This window comes from Theropithecus gelada, chromosome 5, assembly GCF_003255815.1.
Source record: "Theropithecus gelada isolate Dixy chromosome 5, Tgel_1.0, whole genome shotgun sequence".
Lineage (NCBI taxonomy): Eukaryota > Metazoa > Chordata > Mammalia > Primates > Cercopithecidae > Theropithecus > Theropithecus gelada.
The window spans coordinates 95,737,234-95,750,788 of record NC_037672.1 but is presented as its reverse complement, the minus strand read 5'-3'; the positions used below and the strand labels follow the sequence as shown (position 1 = coordinate 95,750,788).

At 34.8% G+C, this 13,555-nt stretch overlaps 1 protein-coding gene across 6 annotated transcripts in view; it reads right to left on the bottom strand.

Moving 5' to 3' along the window:
• RAP1GDS1 (Rap1 GTPase-GDP dissociation stimulator 1) overlaps positions 1-13,555 on the bottom strand; it is a 172,965-nt gene that overhangs the window by 136,499 nt on the left and 22,911 nt on the right. For 4 of the 6 annotated variants that reach the window (XM_025385352.1, XM_025385354.1, XM_025385355.1 and 1 more), the window contains exon 2: positions 6,416-6,526. In XM_025385352.1, coding sequence (XP_025241137.1) covers positions 6,416-6,526 — 111 coding nt within the window. The remainder of the gene's footprint in view (positions 1-6,415; positions 6,527-13,555) is intronic. The other 2 variants (XM_025385353.1, XM_025385356.1) reach the window with 1 other exon arrangement.

Genomic DNA, 13,555 nt, shown 5'->3' with positions numbered 1-13,555 from the left:
GACTCCTCATCTGCTCAAGTTTTATCGTGAGATTATAGCAATTTGGTCACATCCTGAAGTGCCACTTCTAATTCTAGTTTTCCTGCTGTTTCTACCACATCTGCAATTACTTCATCCACTGGTTTTGAACTACTCAAAGTCATCCATAAGAGAGGGAATTAACTTGTTCCAAACTCCTGTTAATGTTGATATTTTCATGCTACTATAAAGACGCGCGCACACGTATGTTTATTGCAGCACTGTTCACAACAGCAAAGACTTAGAACCAACCCAAATGTCCATCAATGATAGACTGGATTAAGAAAATGTGGCACATATACACTATGGAATACCATGCAATCATAAAAAAGGATGAGTTTATCTCCTTTGCAGGGATACGAATGAAGCTGGAAACCATCACTCTGAGCAAACTATCACAAGGACAGAAAACCAAACACTGCATGTTCTCACTCACAGGTGGGAATTGAACAATGAGATCACTTGGACACAGGGTGGGGAACATCACAAACAGGGGCCTGTTGTGGGGTGGGTTGCTGGCAGGGGGACAGCATTAGGAGAAATACCTAATGTAAATGACAAGTTAATGGGTGCAGCACACCAACATGGCACATGTATACCTATGTGACAAACCTGCACGTTGTGCACATGTACTCTAGAACTTAAAGTATAATAATAATTTTTAAAAAGTTGATATTTTGACCTCCTCCCATGAATCATGAATATTCTTAATGGCATAAGAATTCACCTAGAATGGTGAATCCTTCCCAGAATGTTTTCAATTTAGTTTGCCCAAATGCACCAGAGAAACCACTATCTATGGCAGCTACAGCCTTATGAAATGTATAATAAGACTTGGAAATTATTCCTTCATCCATGGATGTTGTGTTAACGGGCACAAAAATAAGATTTATCTCCATGTACATCTCTGTCAGAGCTCCTGGGTGACCAGGTGCATTGTCAATGAGCTGTAATATTTTGAAAGGGATCTTTTTTTCTGAGCAGTATGTCTCAACAGTGGGCTTAAAACATTCAGTAAACCATGATGTAAATAGATGTGCTGTCATCCAGGCTTTGTTGTTCCATCTTCAGAGAACAGCAGAGAAATTTAACATCATTCTTAAGGGCCCTAGGATTTTCAGAATGGTAAATGAATGCTGGCTTCAACTTAAAATCACTAGCTGCATTAGCCCCTAACAAGAGAGTCAGCCTGTCCTTTCAAGCCAGGCATTGACCTCTCCACCCTAGTTATAAAAGTCCTAGGTGGCATCTCTTCCAATATGAAGCTGTTTCATCTATACCGAAAATCTGTTGTTTAGCATAGCCTCCTTCATCAATGATCTTAGTTAGATCTTGTGGGTAACTTGCTTCAGCCTCTCCATCAGCAGCTGCTGCTTCATCTTTCACTTTTAGTGTTGTGAAGATGACTTCTTTCCTTAAACCTCATGAACCAACCTCTGCTAGCATCTAACTTTTCTTATGCAGTTTCCTCACCTCTCAGCCTTCTCAGAACTGAAGACAATCAGAGCCCTGCTCTGGATTAGGACATGGCTTAAGGGAATGTTGTGGCTAGTATGACCTTCTAACCAGATCACTCAAACTTTCTTCCTATCAGCAATAAGGCTGCTTTGATTTCTTATCATTTATGTATTCAGTGGAGTAGCACTTTTAATTTCTTTCAAGAACTTTTCCTTTGCATTCACAACTTGGCTAACTGGCTCAAGAAGCCTAGCTTTTGGCCTGTCTTTGTTTTCAACATGCCTTTCTCAATAAGCTTAATCATTTCTAGCTTGTGATATAAAGTGAGAGAGATGTGACTCTTTCTTTCACTGGAACACTTACAGGCCACTGTAGAATTATTAATTGGCCTAAATTAAACATTGTGTCTCATGGAATAGGGAGGCCTGAGGAGAGGAACAGAGATGGGGAGTAGGGGATACGGCATAGCTAGTTGGTGGGGCAGTCAGACAGACACAACATTTATCAATTAAGTTTACCATCATATATGGGCATGGTTAACGGCACCCCAAAACAATCATGATAGTAACACCAAAGATCACTGATCACAGATTACCAAAGTAAAGTAGATATAATAATAATGTCTGAAACATTGCAAGAATTACCATAATGTGACACAGAGACACAAAGTAAGCACATGCTGTTGGAAAAATGGCACCGAAAGACTTGTTCAACTCAGAGTTGCCATAAACCTTCAATTTGTAAAAAACACAGTATTTCTGAAGCTCAATAAAGTAAAGCACAATAAAATGAAGTGTGCCTATAATTATGTATGCTTAGGATTGTAGCCTAGAAGGGAGCCAAAAATCAATACAACAAATGAAATAAAGAATAAGGGCTAGCAAATTACCTTAGGGCTAGAAAATAAACCAAGAATTCAACATGTGAGTGAATATTATGATAGAAGGTTAGAGATGTGGAACTAGACATTAAATGCTTTTCTTCTTTGAAGACAAGTAAACACACAGTATCTCACAGAGTTGTTCTATAAAAAATAAACAATTGGCCGGGCGCGGTGGCTCAAGCCTGTAATCCCAGCACTTTGGGAGGCCGAGACGGGCGGATCACGAGGTCAGGAGATCGAGACCATCCTGGCTAACACGGTGAAACCCCGTCTCTATTAAGAAATACAAAAAACTAGCCGGGCGAGGTGGTGGGCGCCTGTAGTCCCAGCTACTCGGGAGGCTGAGGCCGGAGAATGGCGTGAACCCGGGAGGCGGAGCTTGCAGTGAGCTGAGATCCGGCCACTGCACTCCAGCCTGGGCGACAGAGCGAGACTCCGGCTCAAAAAATAAATAAATAAATAAATAAATAAATAAATAAATAAACAATTACATGACTCTCATATGAAATGGGAATTGCCATCAAGCAAGAAACTACGTTAAAGACAAAAAAAAAAAAAAAAAAAAGAGAGAGAACGAGGCAGGAGAAGACAGCTTACTTCTTCAGGAAGAGAATTTAAAGCTGTATGGCATCACTTTATGGTCCCCCCTGGCAACACAAAATGGTCCTCATCCACAAAATGGAATAAAGTGAATAGAATTTGTATTACAAACAGGTTAATTTTTTCTTGCCTTTGGGACTTTAATTTAATAGTTTCTCTTGCAAGATGATTTAGATGCCACATTTTCCAAAGACAATTCCTGTCTTAATGTTTAGGTATGAAAACAGGTGTCTATTCTTTTACATTTCCAAATAAGCATAAAATAGAGTAACCACACTACAATCAAATAAGCATTTACTGAGAATCTTCTAACTATAATCTGAATCAAAAGAGACCAAAATAAACAGAAGCTGATTTATTGGCTGGTAGCCTTCACACATTTACCAAAAACATTTTAAAACTGAGATCTGATGTATTCATATGAGTGAATGAATGACTTTATATTAATTTAGATCAGAGATTTACACAAAATGCTTGCTTAAACAAAATGTTTTCATAAAATCTAGTAAGTATTCAAAACTTCTTGTCTCTTAAGATAGACACATATACTATAAATGTTACAGAGAGAAATACTGCCAATGGTAAAAAAAGAAAACCACTCTAAAGCCATACATCAAAGTAAAAATTCTAATTTCAGATTACAGTCATTTGTAATATGCAATTCAAATACACTAAATTCACACAGTGTAAAACTTTCAAAAGCATTATTTTGTTCCTTTCTGAGATAACCTTTCCAATAACAGGGTAGTAGATTATAAAATAAAATTTTGTTTATATTTCCATTACACACATTACCATCTTATATTTGTACAGAATGGAGAAATCTTTCTTTCCTGATCAGGTGCAATTGTGGTGGAAACAGTGTTATTTTTAGTTAAAACACCTGACACTTTTAAGGAAGAAATACGAAACTAGAAGCTCTTGTGTTCTTGTTGTTGTTGTTGTTTAAAAAAGCAAGCACAGATTCTTCTAAGTTAAATGTTTTATAATTTTACATTTAGGACAGAAGTAGCAATGGCTCAATCACCTTATTCAAGGAAGAACTGTAGAAAATTAACATCTCACTAATATATTTTACTTTTTCTTGTTAAAAAGCTATATGCTAACTTTATAAAGTATGCCAATAAATGCCTATAAAATACATGGATCACTATAGTTCAAGAAAAAAGGCTTATCTGCTTTAATAAAAATTTGGAACTGTTTTAAAGAAAAAACAAAAATTTAAAACACAATGTTAAAACCTAGCTTCTTGGAACGATTTCACATTACATGAACTCAGCAAAAAGCTTCACTTTACTCAGATTACAATTTTTTATTTTGTAAATCAAGAGTTCAAATCCAAACTCCGACTTCTTCCAGAGCAAGGCAAATAAGCTTATTAATCTGTTACTTCATCCTTTAAATGGTGATAATAATACCTACCTCATGGGACTATAGGAAAGATTAGATAGTGGCTATAATCCCCAGCCCAGTGCTAAACATACAGTAAGTGATCCAATGACAGGTGTAACTCCTAAATCAAAGACTGAACATCTGCATGAACTCCTTCTTCCAAAGTCCAACTCTTTTTTGTCAGTAGTCTCAGGCATGAGGACATTTATAAATTTTGTTTCAGATTGTTAACAAGACATTCCTTTTGTTCCCTTTCTGGGACGTCATTAAATTGGTGAGAATTTATTGTTTTAATCCCTTGTGGTTACGTGGCCTTAACATTTTGTGATACACAATTTCAAGACCATTTTCAACAAAAGGTACAGTGAATAAGCCCGCAATGGGCTTATTCTAATCTAAGCTAATTTAATCTAATAATTATGAATTTCTCAGTGTTTCTTAAATCTGTTCTTTTAAAATTATAAACTTTTTACTCCCTTTTTTCTTCATTTCCCTTCAACTTCATCCTGTCTTCTAGTTTCTCTAGGAGACAAATGGGCAACCTCTAAAGATGATCAAGAATATGACCCTTCATGTCCTTCAGTACCTAAAGCAAACAGTCTATTTAAAAGTTTACTGTCTAACAGAGAAAAAAAATGTCGTTGAAAACAGACGAAGGTTATAATAAAAAACTGCTCAAAAAAATATACCTGAGATAGTCAATTTACTTAGGCTAATTACGTTACTGTGTAAAGCTGCCTATTACAGGCACATGTGAAAAAAAAATTAGGTCATCGTGCGGTTCTTTCCAGTTTTTAGACCAGTGCTATCCATAAGAATTTTCTGTGATCATGGGAATATTTTATATCTGTGATTCCCAAGAGGGTGGTTATCTGCCAAATACAGCTACTGAGAAGTAAGACTAAGGAACTTACTTTTAAATTTTATTTACTTGTATTAAATTTAAATAGCCACATGTATCTACTAAAATGGATAGCAGTCTTAGACATTCTGCTTTCCTGTCCTTTTTCTTTACCATTTTGAGCCTTACCCAGATGCTCTTATTGAACTCCTTGTTTCAAATCCCTTCCTGTTATCTCTAAGATTAAACAGCATGACAGTTATAACCTCAAAATAATTACTGAAAAATAATTTTAAAAGCTAGCTCTTAAATGTGCTTTTTTGATGAAAAGTACTGCAATTATTTTAGATTTTTCTAATCAAGATTTACTAAAAAATAAAAAACACATGCATCAACAAGTGTTGAAACCTTACAATTAAAACCTTAACAATATATACTTTCCCCTTGATTCTTTGTCAGCTACATAATTAGTTTCAGGATAGGATAAGAGCATAATTAAAAACAAGTACAGAACAAACTATAGCACAACCAAGTAGAATTAACATAACAAATGAAAATCACTCTATACTGATTAATGGTGATAACACAGAAATTAGTGCATAGAAATAGGATAAATAAAATGCAATATAATGTGTTAGTCAATGAAGAATTGCACAGTTTCTATCTCTAGCATTATTTATCACATCAAAGATGAAATCTTACTCCAATTTCAAAAGATTTTTGATGACTACTAATGGCTCCTTCCAAATTTATCTATGCATACATATTATTTTAAGGTACAATTATTTTAAAATATAAGATCCCAAAAAAACGTTAAGTGTTTTAAGCTCCTCCTCTGTTTCTCCTCTCTATCCCTCCCCACTCTCCCGACATATAAAACAGTCTATTTTTAAAGCACAGACGTAGGTGTTAAGAAAAACAACTATGAAGCTTGACTGTTAGAAATGAAACAATGGCCTCTCTCCGGGACTGGTATTAATGTCATCACTACCCATCAATTCCTCCTTTCTTTGCCTATCAACTTGGCTTTGAGGATCTTGTGGGGGCGTGGAGGGTAAGTAGGAGGGTAGAACACGTAAAACAATCTCAGTATTCAGGGGTATGATTCAAAAGAATTCAAGTTATATGAATACAAAGTTATGTGCTTAACTACATACCAGTTTCTGAATGACTACTGATTTGATTTTCCTCTTTGGAATTTGAGTAAACATAATGAAACTTACTATTTTGAGCCAGGGCTTGAAGCAGACAATCCAAACATCCTTCTAAACTATCCTCAGTCCTGTCAACAGCTGTTATCTTCAGCTTCTTCAAGGTATCACTGAGACTATCTGCTTAAAGAAAAAAAAAAGAAAAATCAGAAACTCACCAACCTTATGACCACCATATGTCACACGATAAAAGGATAAACAGGTACCACTAAACTGGAGAGCTTCCTATAATAGCAAATTAACCTCCACATACATTCCAAAATGGCATTAGACTGTACTATCAAAAAAAAAATGTAAATACACTTTGTTCACTTAACGCAGATATGAAATACTCATTCTGTTAGGTGTAAGATACCAGGAATATTCCAAAGATTATCAATGAACATCTTTTTTCCATATTCTTACAACTTACTGAGCTTGTTCAGGAAAGCATCTATGGCTTAGAAAAATTAAATGTTCACAAAAAAATTATATAGTTTTGCAAACATTTTATTTCATTGTTCACTTCCTCTGTTGTACATTAAAGACACAAAAAAAGTTTAGAAAAATTTCAAAATAATATGAATAATATGAAAAATTCCAAATAATACAAACTGTGATAACTACAAAACTTACACTATCATTTAAAAAACACTTTACATCAAAGTACTGTTTTAAGCCCTAACATGCATATTTTGGATTATAAAGCTATGTTTTCTTCCTAAATTATATGTAAATTCCTCTAGATCACAGATTCTCAAAACCTCTTTACACTATTAAAAGTTATTGAGAATCCCAAAGAGCTTTTGTTTATATTATTGCTATAGACATTTAACATACTAAAAAATCAAAACTGAAACTTCTTTCAATTTATTTAGTAATTTACTGTAACAATTATAAACCTATTGCATATTAACATAACTAGCATTTTAATGAAAAAAGTATTATTTCCTAACAAAAAAATTTAGCAAGAAGAATGGCATTGTTTTTGTTTTGTTTTTATTATACTTTAAGTTCTGGCTTACATGTGCAGAACATGCAGTTTTGTTACATAGGTATACATGTGCCATGGTGGTTTGCCGCACCCACCCACCTGTCACTTACATAAGGCATTGTTTTACATTTTTAGAAATTTCATCCAGGCCCGGTGGCTCATGCCTGTAATCCCATCACTTTGGGAGGCCAAGGTAGAAGGATCACTTGAGGCCAGGAGTTTGATACCAGCCTGGGCAACAAAGTGAGTCCTCGTCTCTAAGAAAAATTAAAAAAAAAAAAATTAACTGCATATGGTGGCACGTGCCTGTATTCCCCGCTACTCAGGAGGCTACAGTGGGAGGATCACTTAAACCTATGGAGTTTGAGTCTACAGTGAGCTAGGATTGCTCCACTGGACTCTAGCCTGGGCGGCAGAGCAAGACCCTATCTCTTTAAAAAAAAAAAAAAAAAAAAAAAAGGGGGGGAAAAAAAAAGAAATCTCCATAATGTGGTTTAACAGAAGATAACTGGACTCTTGTATCTACTTCTGTATTCAATCTTGGTTACTGTGCTGTTTTGGTTTGAATAAATGAAGAAAATTTAGTCTCAATATGTACGTAGTTGGAAAACAGGTGAGTATTTTTAACAGCCTTTTCAGATAATTGCAGATATTCATTGATACACTAAAACTGGACACCTGGCAGTTCCTTAAAGGTTAGTTGCCCTGCTAAGCTGAAACAATATGAAAGTTTCCATTCTCCAGAAGAGGAAAGATTTATCTGATTTATCTGATTAAGGCTGAGAAGGACTACTGGACGTGTATGGCTCAACCCCTTCTGCATTCCTGTTCTTTCAGAAGGAACACGAATTTTCTGTTCTAAACCTGTGGCTGTCCAGGTGTACCAGTGACAAAATGAGTAAATATGGTAATTCAGCAGTAAATTGTAAGTAATCCCATTATGAGTCTACAAATAGAGACCTTAACTCTAGTCTTTATCAATTTCAAAGCAGATATTTTAAATTGTAGCAGACGACTCATCTGCTTATATCTCCAGTGGTTCTAAACTTGGGTGAGAAACAGAGGATATTATTTTTGTACTCCTTCAAACCATGAGAGTAAATTTCAGTAGCAAATCCTTAGCATCCAAATTACTTTTTGTGTAATTCCAGAGACCTGTATTTTATATTTCCTTAAAAACATTGAAATTGTTCTAATGAAAATTTGTCAGCCTCTGGCTGGTAATGAGGCAGTAAGCAGAGATAGAAATGGAGAAGTATTAACAAATAAAATAAAATTTTTTCTTAAAACAATTTCTTTCCTATATATCAACATATGGTCTAGCTTGTCTTGTGAAATATGCGACATCTTCAAAGGGTTAAAGCAAAGTTGACTTGGTCATTAATTCTGAGTCTCCCACTTCTTACCCACTCAACCACTCCTTAAAACCTGATCTAACCAAGTCCTCTAAAAGCCTATCAAAATTACTCTGTCAAAGGTCTTAAATGATACCTTGACAAAGCCAATGAATTTTTCTCAGTCCTCTTATTTGATATCTCTGTAGCAACAGACTGTTTTTCCATTTCTGAAACACCTCTTAACTTAGAAACATCAGTCTCAACACTTGTTTTTGGTCTTCTTCAATAGATCTTCCTTCTCTATCTGCCCCTTTGAAATTAGTGTGACCCCAGTTGTGCACACAGCCTCTTCTCTTCCTGAATAACATATGTATGCCCTTCATAATATTAGGATGGTATGCTCTTTCCTTCTGTCCTTCCTTCTTTTATCCAGCTGGACAGACCACTTGCTTTATCTTCCTATCAGTATAAAGAACTGCCACATTTTAGGCCTTGTTACATTTGCATAAAACCTGATGCAACTTCTGGTAACCATGAACAGCTAACTATCATTCCTCACATTTCTCAAAAGTACCTGTTAAAGACAGACAGCTATACTTTCCCACTAAAACCTTCAAACTTTGCCAAGCCTTTTTATTCTTTTATCTTAGGCACCAGAGGCTCTTTATACTCCAATCTCTCTCTTCTATAAACCAGAAACAAATTATTTACTGGTCTGTAATTACTTGCTGCAACGGAATAGTTTTCATAAGACCTAAATTTTTAGCTATCACTTCCTCTCTTTTCTTAACATCAATCTAAGAAAAACTAATGAGGAAAGTGAGGCTGTTTTAATATTTAAATAATTTGACTATAAAAGTACTTAAGACCATCACCATCATCAAAGAATATACTTGACTGTGAAGAAAGGATTTTCCCAAAGAACCAATCTCAAGACAGTGTCATCTTAAACTAGGAAGTCATGAAATTCTTTGTTATTTGTGGTGGCATTTTTCAGTTTATCTTCCTCACAATATTATTCAGAAACGGTAGCTTTATTTTCAAGGTTATTGGATCTAAAACATTGTACTTTTAAATGTTAATGAATTCTATCACTTTACTATATACTAGTAAGTAGATACATGGGTATATAGATAGATACATGTTTGTTATCTTTGGACAATTATACCATTGTTGATGATAAAACCGACAGGAGACAAGTACATAAGAACTGCTAACTGAGCTTATAAAAGTTCAAGACATTTTTACCTCACTTCAAATGTCCCTCAATTTTTTTCTGTATTTATAATTTTCACATAACTATCTAGTAACAAAGCTTTACTTTAAAAGCATCATTATCCACATCAAATCTAAAAAACAAAATTATTTCTGTGCTAATGTGGTTTTCAAGTACCTAGAATACAGCCAATGCGTGAATGGAAGAATTTCAAGTTTATCTCAAAATGAATGGCATTAAGTCAATTTGGGGCACCTGGCTTAGCAGCTGGAAATAATAGCAATCTCTCTTGAATATTATGTTTTACTTATCTAAAGGGCTTAGTATCTGACAGAATGAAGATACTTTTAAAAGCCTGTCTAACGAAGTAGGAATAATAGTTTCTGTTAGCATGTCAAGGGGAAAGATCTGTGTTTAAAAATTATAATATTTTCAGTTTTACTATGTTGTATTTCAGTTTCCTACTTTTCTTTTCTTTTCTTTTTTTTTTCCTGTTTACCAGAGCTGGTCCTAAACCAATCAGAAACTTTTACAACTCACATTATGTCCTCATCTCCCATTACTTTCTCACACAACATCATGTATGTCAGTCCCACTACATTACTGGCTTTTTCCCAAGCACACCTCCATTTTTACAATTGTGAGAATTAAATTCTTTTCTAAAATTCCTTTCTGTGCATTTTCCACATATAGCATGGCTACTTACTTGACAAAGTCAAATAATATGCCAAGTCTTACATGAAGCTTTCTGTATTCCTGCAGTCAGAGGAACCTTCCTTTTCTAGGCTCCCATATTTTGTTTATACCTTGATAAACAAGAAATTTTCTATTTTTATGTAGATTCTTTAATGTTAAATTTATTCCAACATATTTTAGAATTTTGTCATTGCTGAGAATAAGTTGTCCCATTTTCATGGGTAGGTGACATATCTACAGTAAAAAAAGGGCTACCTTGTCTAATTATCACATATTCAGTCACCATTCAAATTATTTTATTTCTTAGCAAGCTAAAAAAGTTTAAGTACAAAAATTATGCCTCTTGATCTTGGAACATATCCCCTGTGGATAAAGGGAGACTACTGTATTATAATCTAATTCTCCAGTTATTCCCCATTTCACTGACTTCTAATGATATGAAATAAAAATCATGCCTCTCTTCATTGTTACTGCTGCTACAGAAGCTTGCTGTTAAGATATAAACTAGAAAAAAAAATTAAGAAAACTGAGAGCTTAGAAAAAGTATTTAAAGTTTAATCATTTATCACTACCTTCATAATTATTACTTGGTCCCAATAAAATTGAAAATCAAAAAGAATATGAAGCCAATGTGAATGGGCTACTTTGATAAATTAGTTTCCACGATTAAGTTCTACAGAAGCAAGATCTAACAGGAATGTACCTAAATACTAAATATGTTTTGTGAATATACATTATGTACACGTGATCTGAAAAAGAAATATCTGAGCAAAAACGTAACTGTTCAGGGTGCATGTGCGCAATATTTCAAAGGCAATTCACGCAGTACTTGGAAAATTAAAAATATTTCTAATATTTGAAGAGAAACAGAAGAGCTAAAAACTATTCTATTTAATGAAAACTCCAAACTAAATTTCATAAATGTTACACACCTAACTTCTACCTTAATTCATTAATTTATGACTTTAACATGTGGTCATACCTATTCATACACATCGGCTTTGCACCCAGTATGACTCTCCAGGTTGCAATGACATTGTAACTCTGTGCCTATTCACCAGTTACGCACACATCTATCCACTAGATACATCTCTTTCATTCCAGGTTAATTATAATTAATTATAAGATTTCATAAAATATAAGGGCTTATATGAATGTAATCAACCTGTCCTATGTGTGAGTCAAGCAGTTTGAACTCTACACCAAGTGGTTAAATCCCAAAACTTAACTTCATCAATAAGCCTGTAATCTACTTATGAGATTATTTTTGTAGAATTTCATACAGTTCTATTTTTTCTGTATTTTTCATTTTGCTAGTTTTATAGTTCTAGGTAAATAAAACCCTACCTGTATAGTTCTACTATTAGACTGAAAATTCCTCTAGGACAGGAAATTATTCTAGGATACTCACGCTACTCCCTATAGTGAAAATTTAGTAAATCCTGGAAACCTACATTACTTTTGAGTTACTTGCACTTGCATGTTTTCTAAGAAATTATGACATAAACTGTCTTAAGAAATAATTGTATTAAAACGGGCTATACTAAAAACAGTGACTTTATTTCGCTCTAAATTATCTTCTCTAATTATTTTAGAAATGTGATAATAATTTTCTGAGCTGTCATTTTTCATTCTTTTTTATTTATTTATTTAGACGGAGTTTCACTCATGTTGCCCAGGCTGGAGCACAATGGCGCGATCTTGGCTCACTGCAACCTCCACCTCCTGGGTTCAAGGGATTCTTCTGCCTCAGCCTCCCTAGTAGCTGGGATTACAGGCACCCGCCACCACGCCCAGCTAATTTTTTTGTATTTTTAGTAGAGACGGGGTTTCACCATGTTGACCAGGCTGGTCTTGAACTCCTGACCTCAGGTGAACCGCCTGCGTAGGCCTCCCAAAGTACTGGGATTATAGGCGTGAGCCACTGCGCCCGGCCTCGTTCATTCTTAAATGGAATTAAAAATCTATTTTAGTCTGAACTAGAAACATTCTAGTCTTACTTATTTTGTTTGATTAGAGGGTGAAGAGTCTGACAGATGATCTTCATAGCTACAATACTAAATTATAATAAATAAGAGCAAAATACAATTTGTAATATTTTATTTCACACAATACCTAAAGACCTTTTCCCATAAAGTTGAAAAATTATGTCTGTATGTGATTAGGCTCTCTCTGTGACACACATACATTGTGTCTGTATGTGACAGGCCTACAATGCTTTGGTTCCTGGCACTCACAGCAATAAATTTTTTTTTTTTTTGAGACAGGGTCTCACTCTGTCACCCAGGCTGGAGTGCAGTGGCACAATAATGGCTCACTGCAACCTTAACCTTAAGCGATTCTTAAGCGATTCTCCCACCTCAGCAAACTGAATAGCTGGGGCCACAGGTGCTGACTACCAAGCCCAGCTAATTTTATTTTTTTGGACAGAGTCTTTCTATGTTGCCCAGGCTGGTCTCGACTTCCTAAGCTCAAGCCATCCTCCTGCCTCAGCTTCCCAACGTGCTAGGATTATAGGCATGAGCACACCGTGCCCAGCCATGGCAACCATCTTAATAAAAAGTGCCCATTATTATAATTATTATATTATTTTAGGAAATCATAATATGTACTACATAACAGAAATCCCTTGATAATTTTATGACAGAGCTATAATTTTATTCAATGGTGATCAACCTAGAAAATCCACTGTCTTCTAAGAAGTGACAGGAAAGATATGACTCAAAACAACTGCCAAATATACTACTGATGACGCTAATATTTTACATTAACACTAAATTAGTATCAGGGATAACAATTTTCAGTTGGAGAGATCAGTACAGATATTCCTTTTTTCCTACAAAGTTTTATTAGGCTCCTGTGTTAATAAAAATACTAAACTTTTGTGGAAACTATTCTTATTAATTTAAAAGTACTAACTGACATTTTCC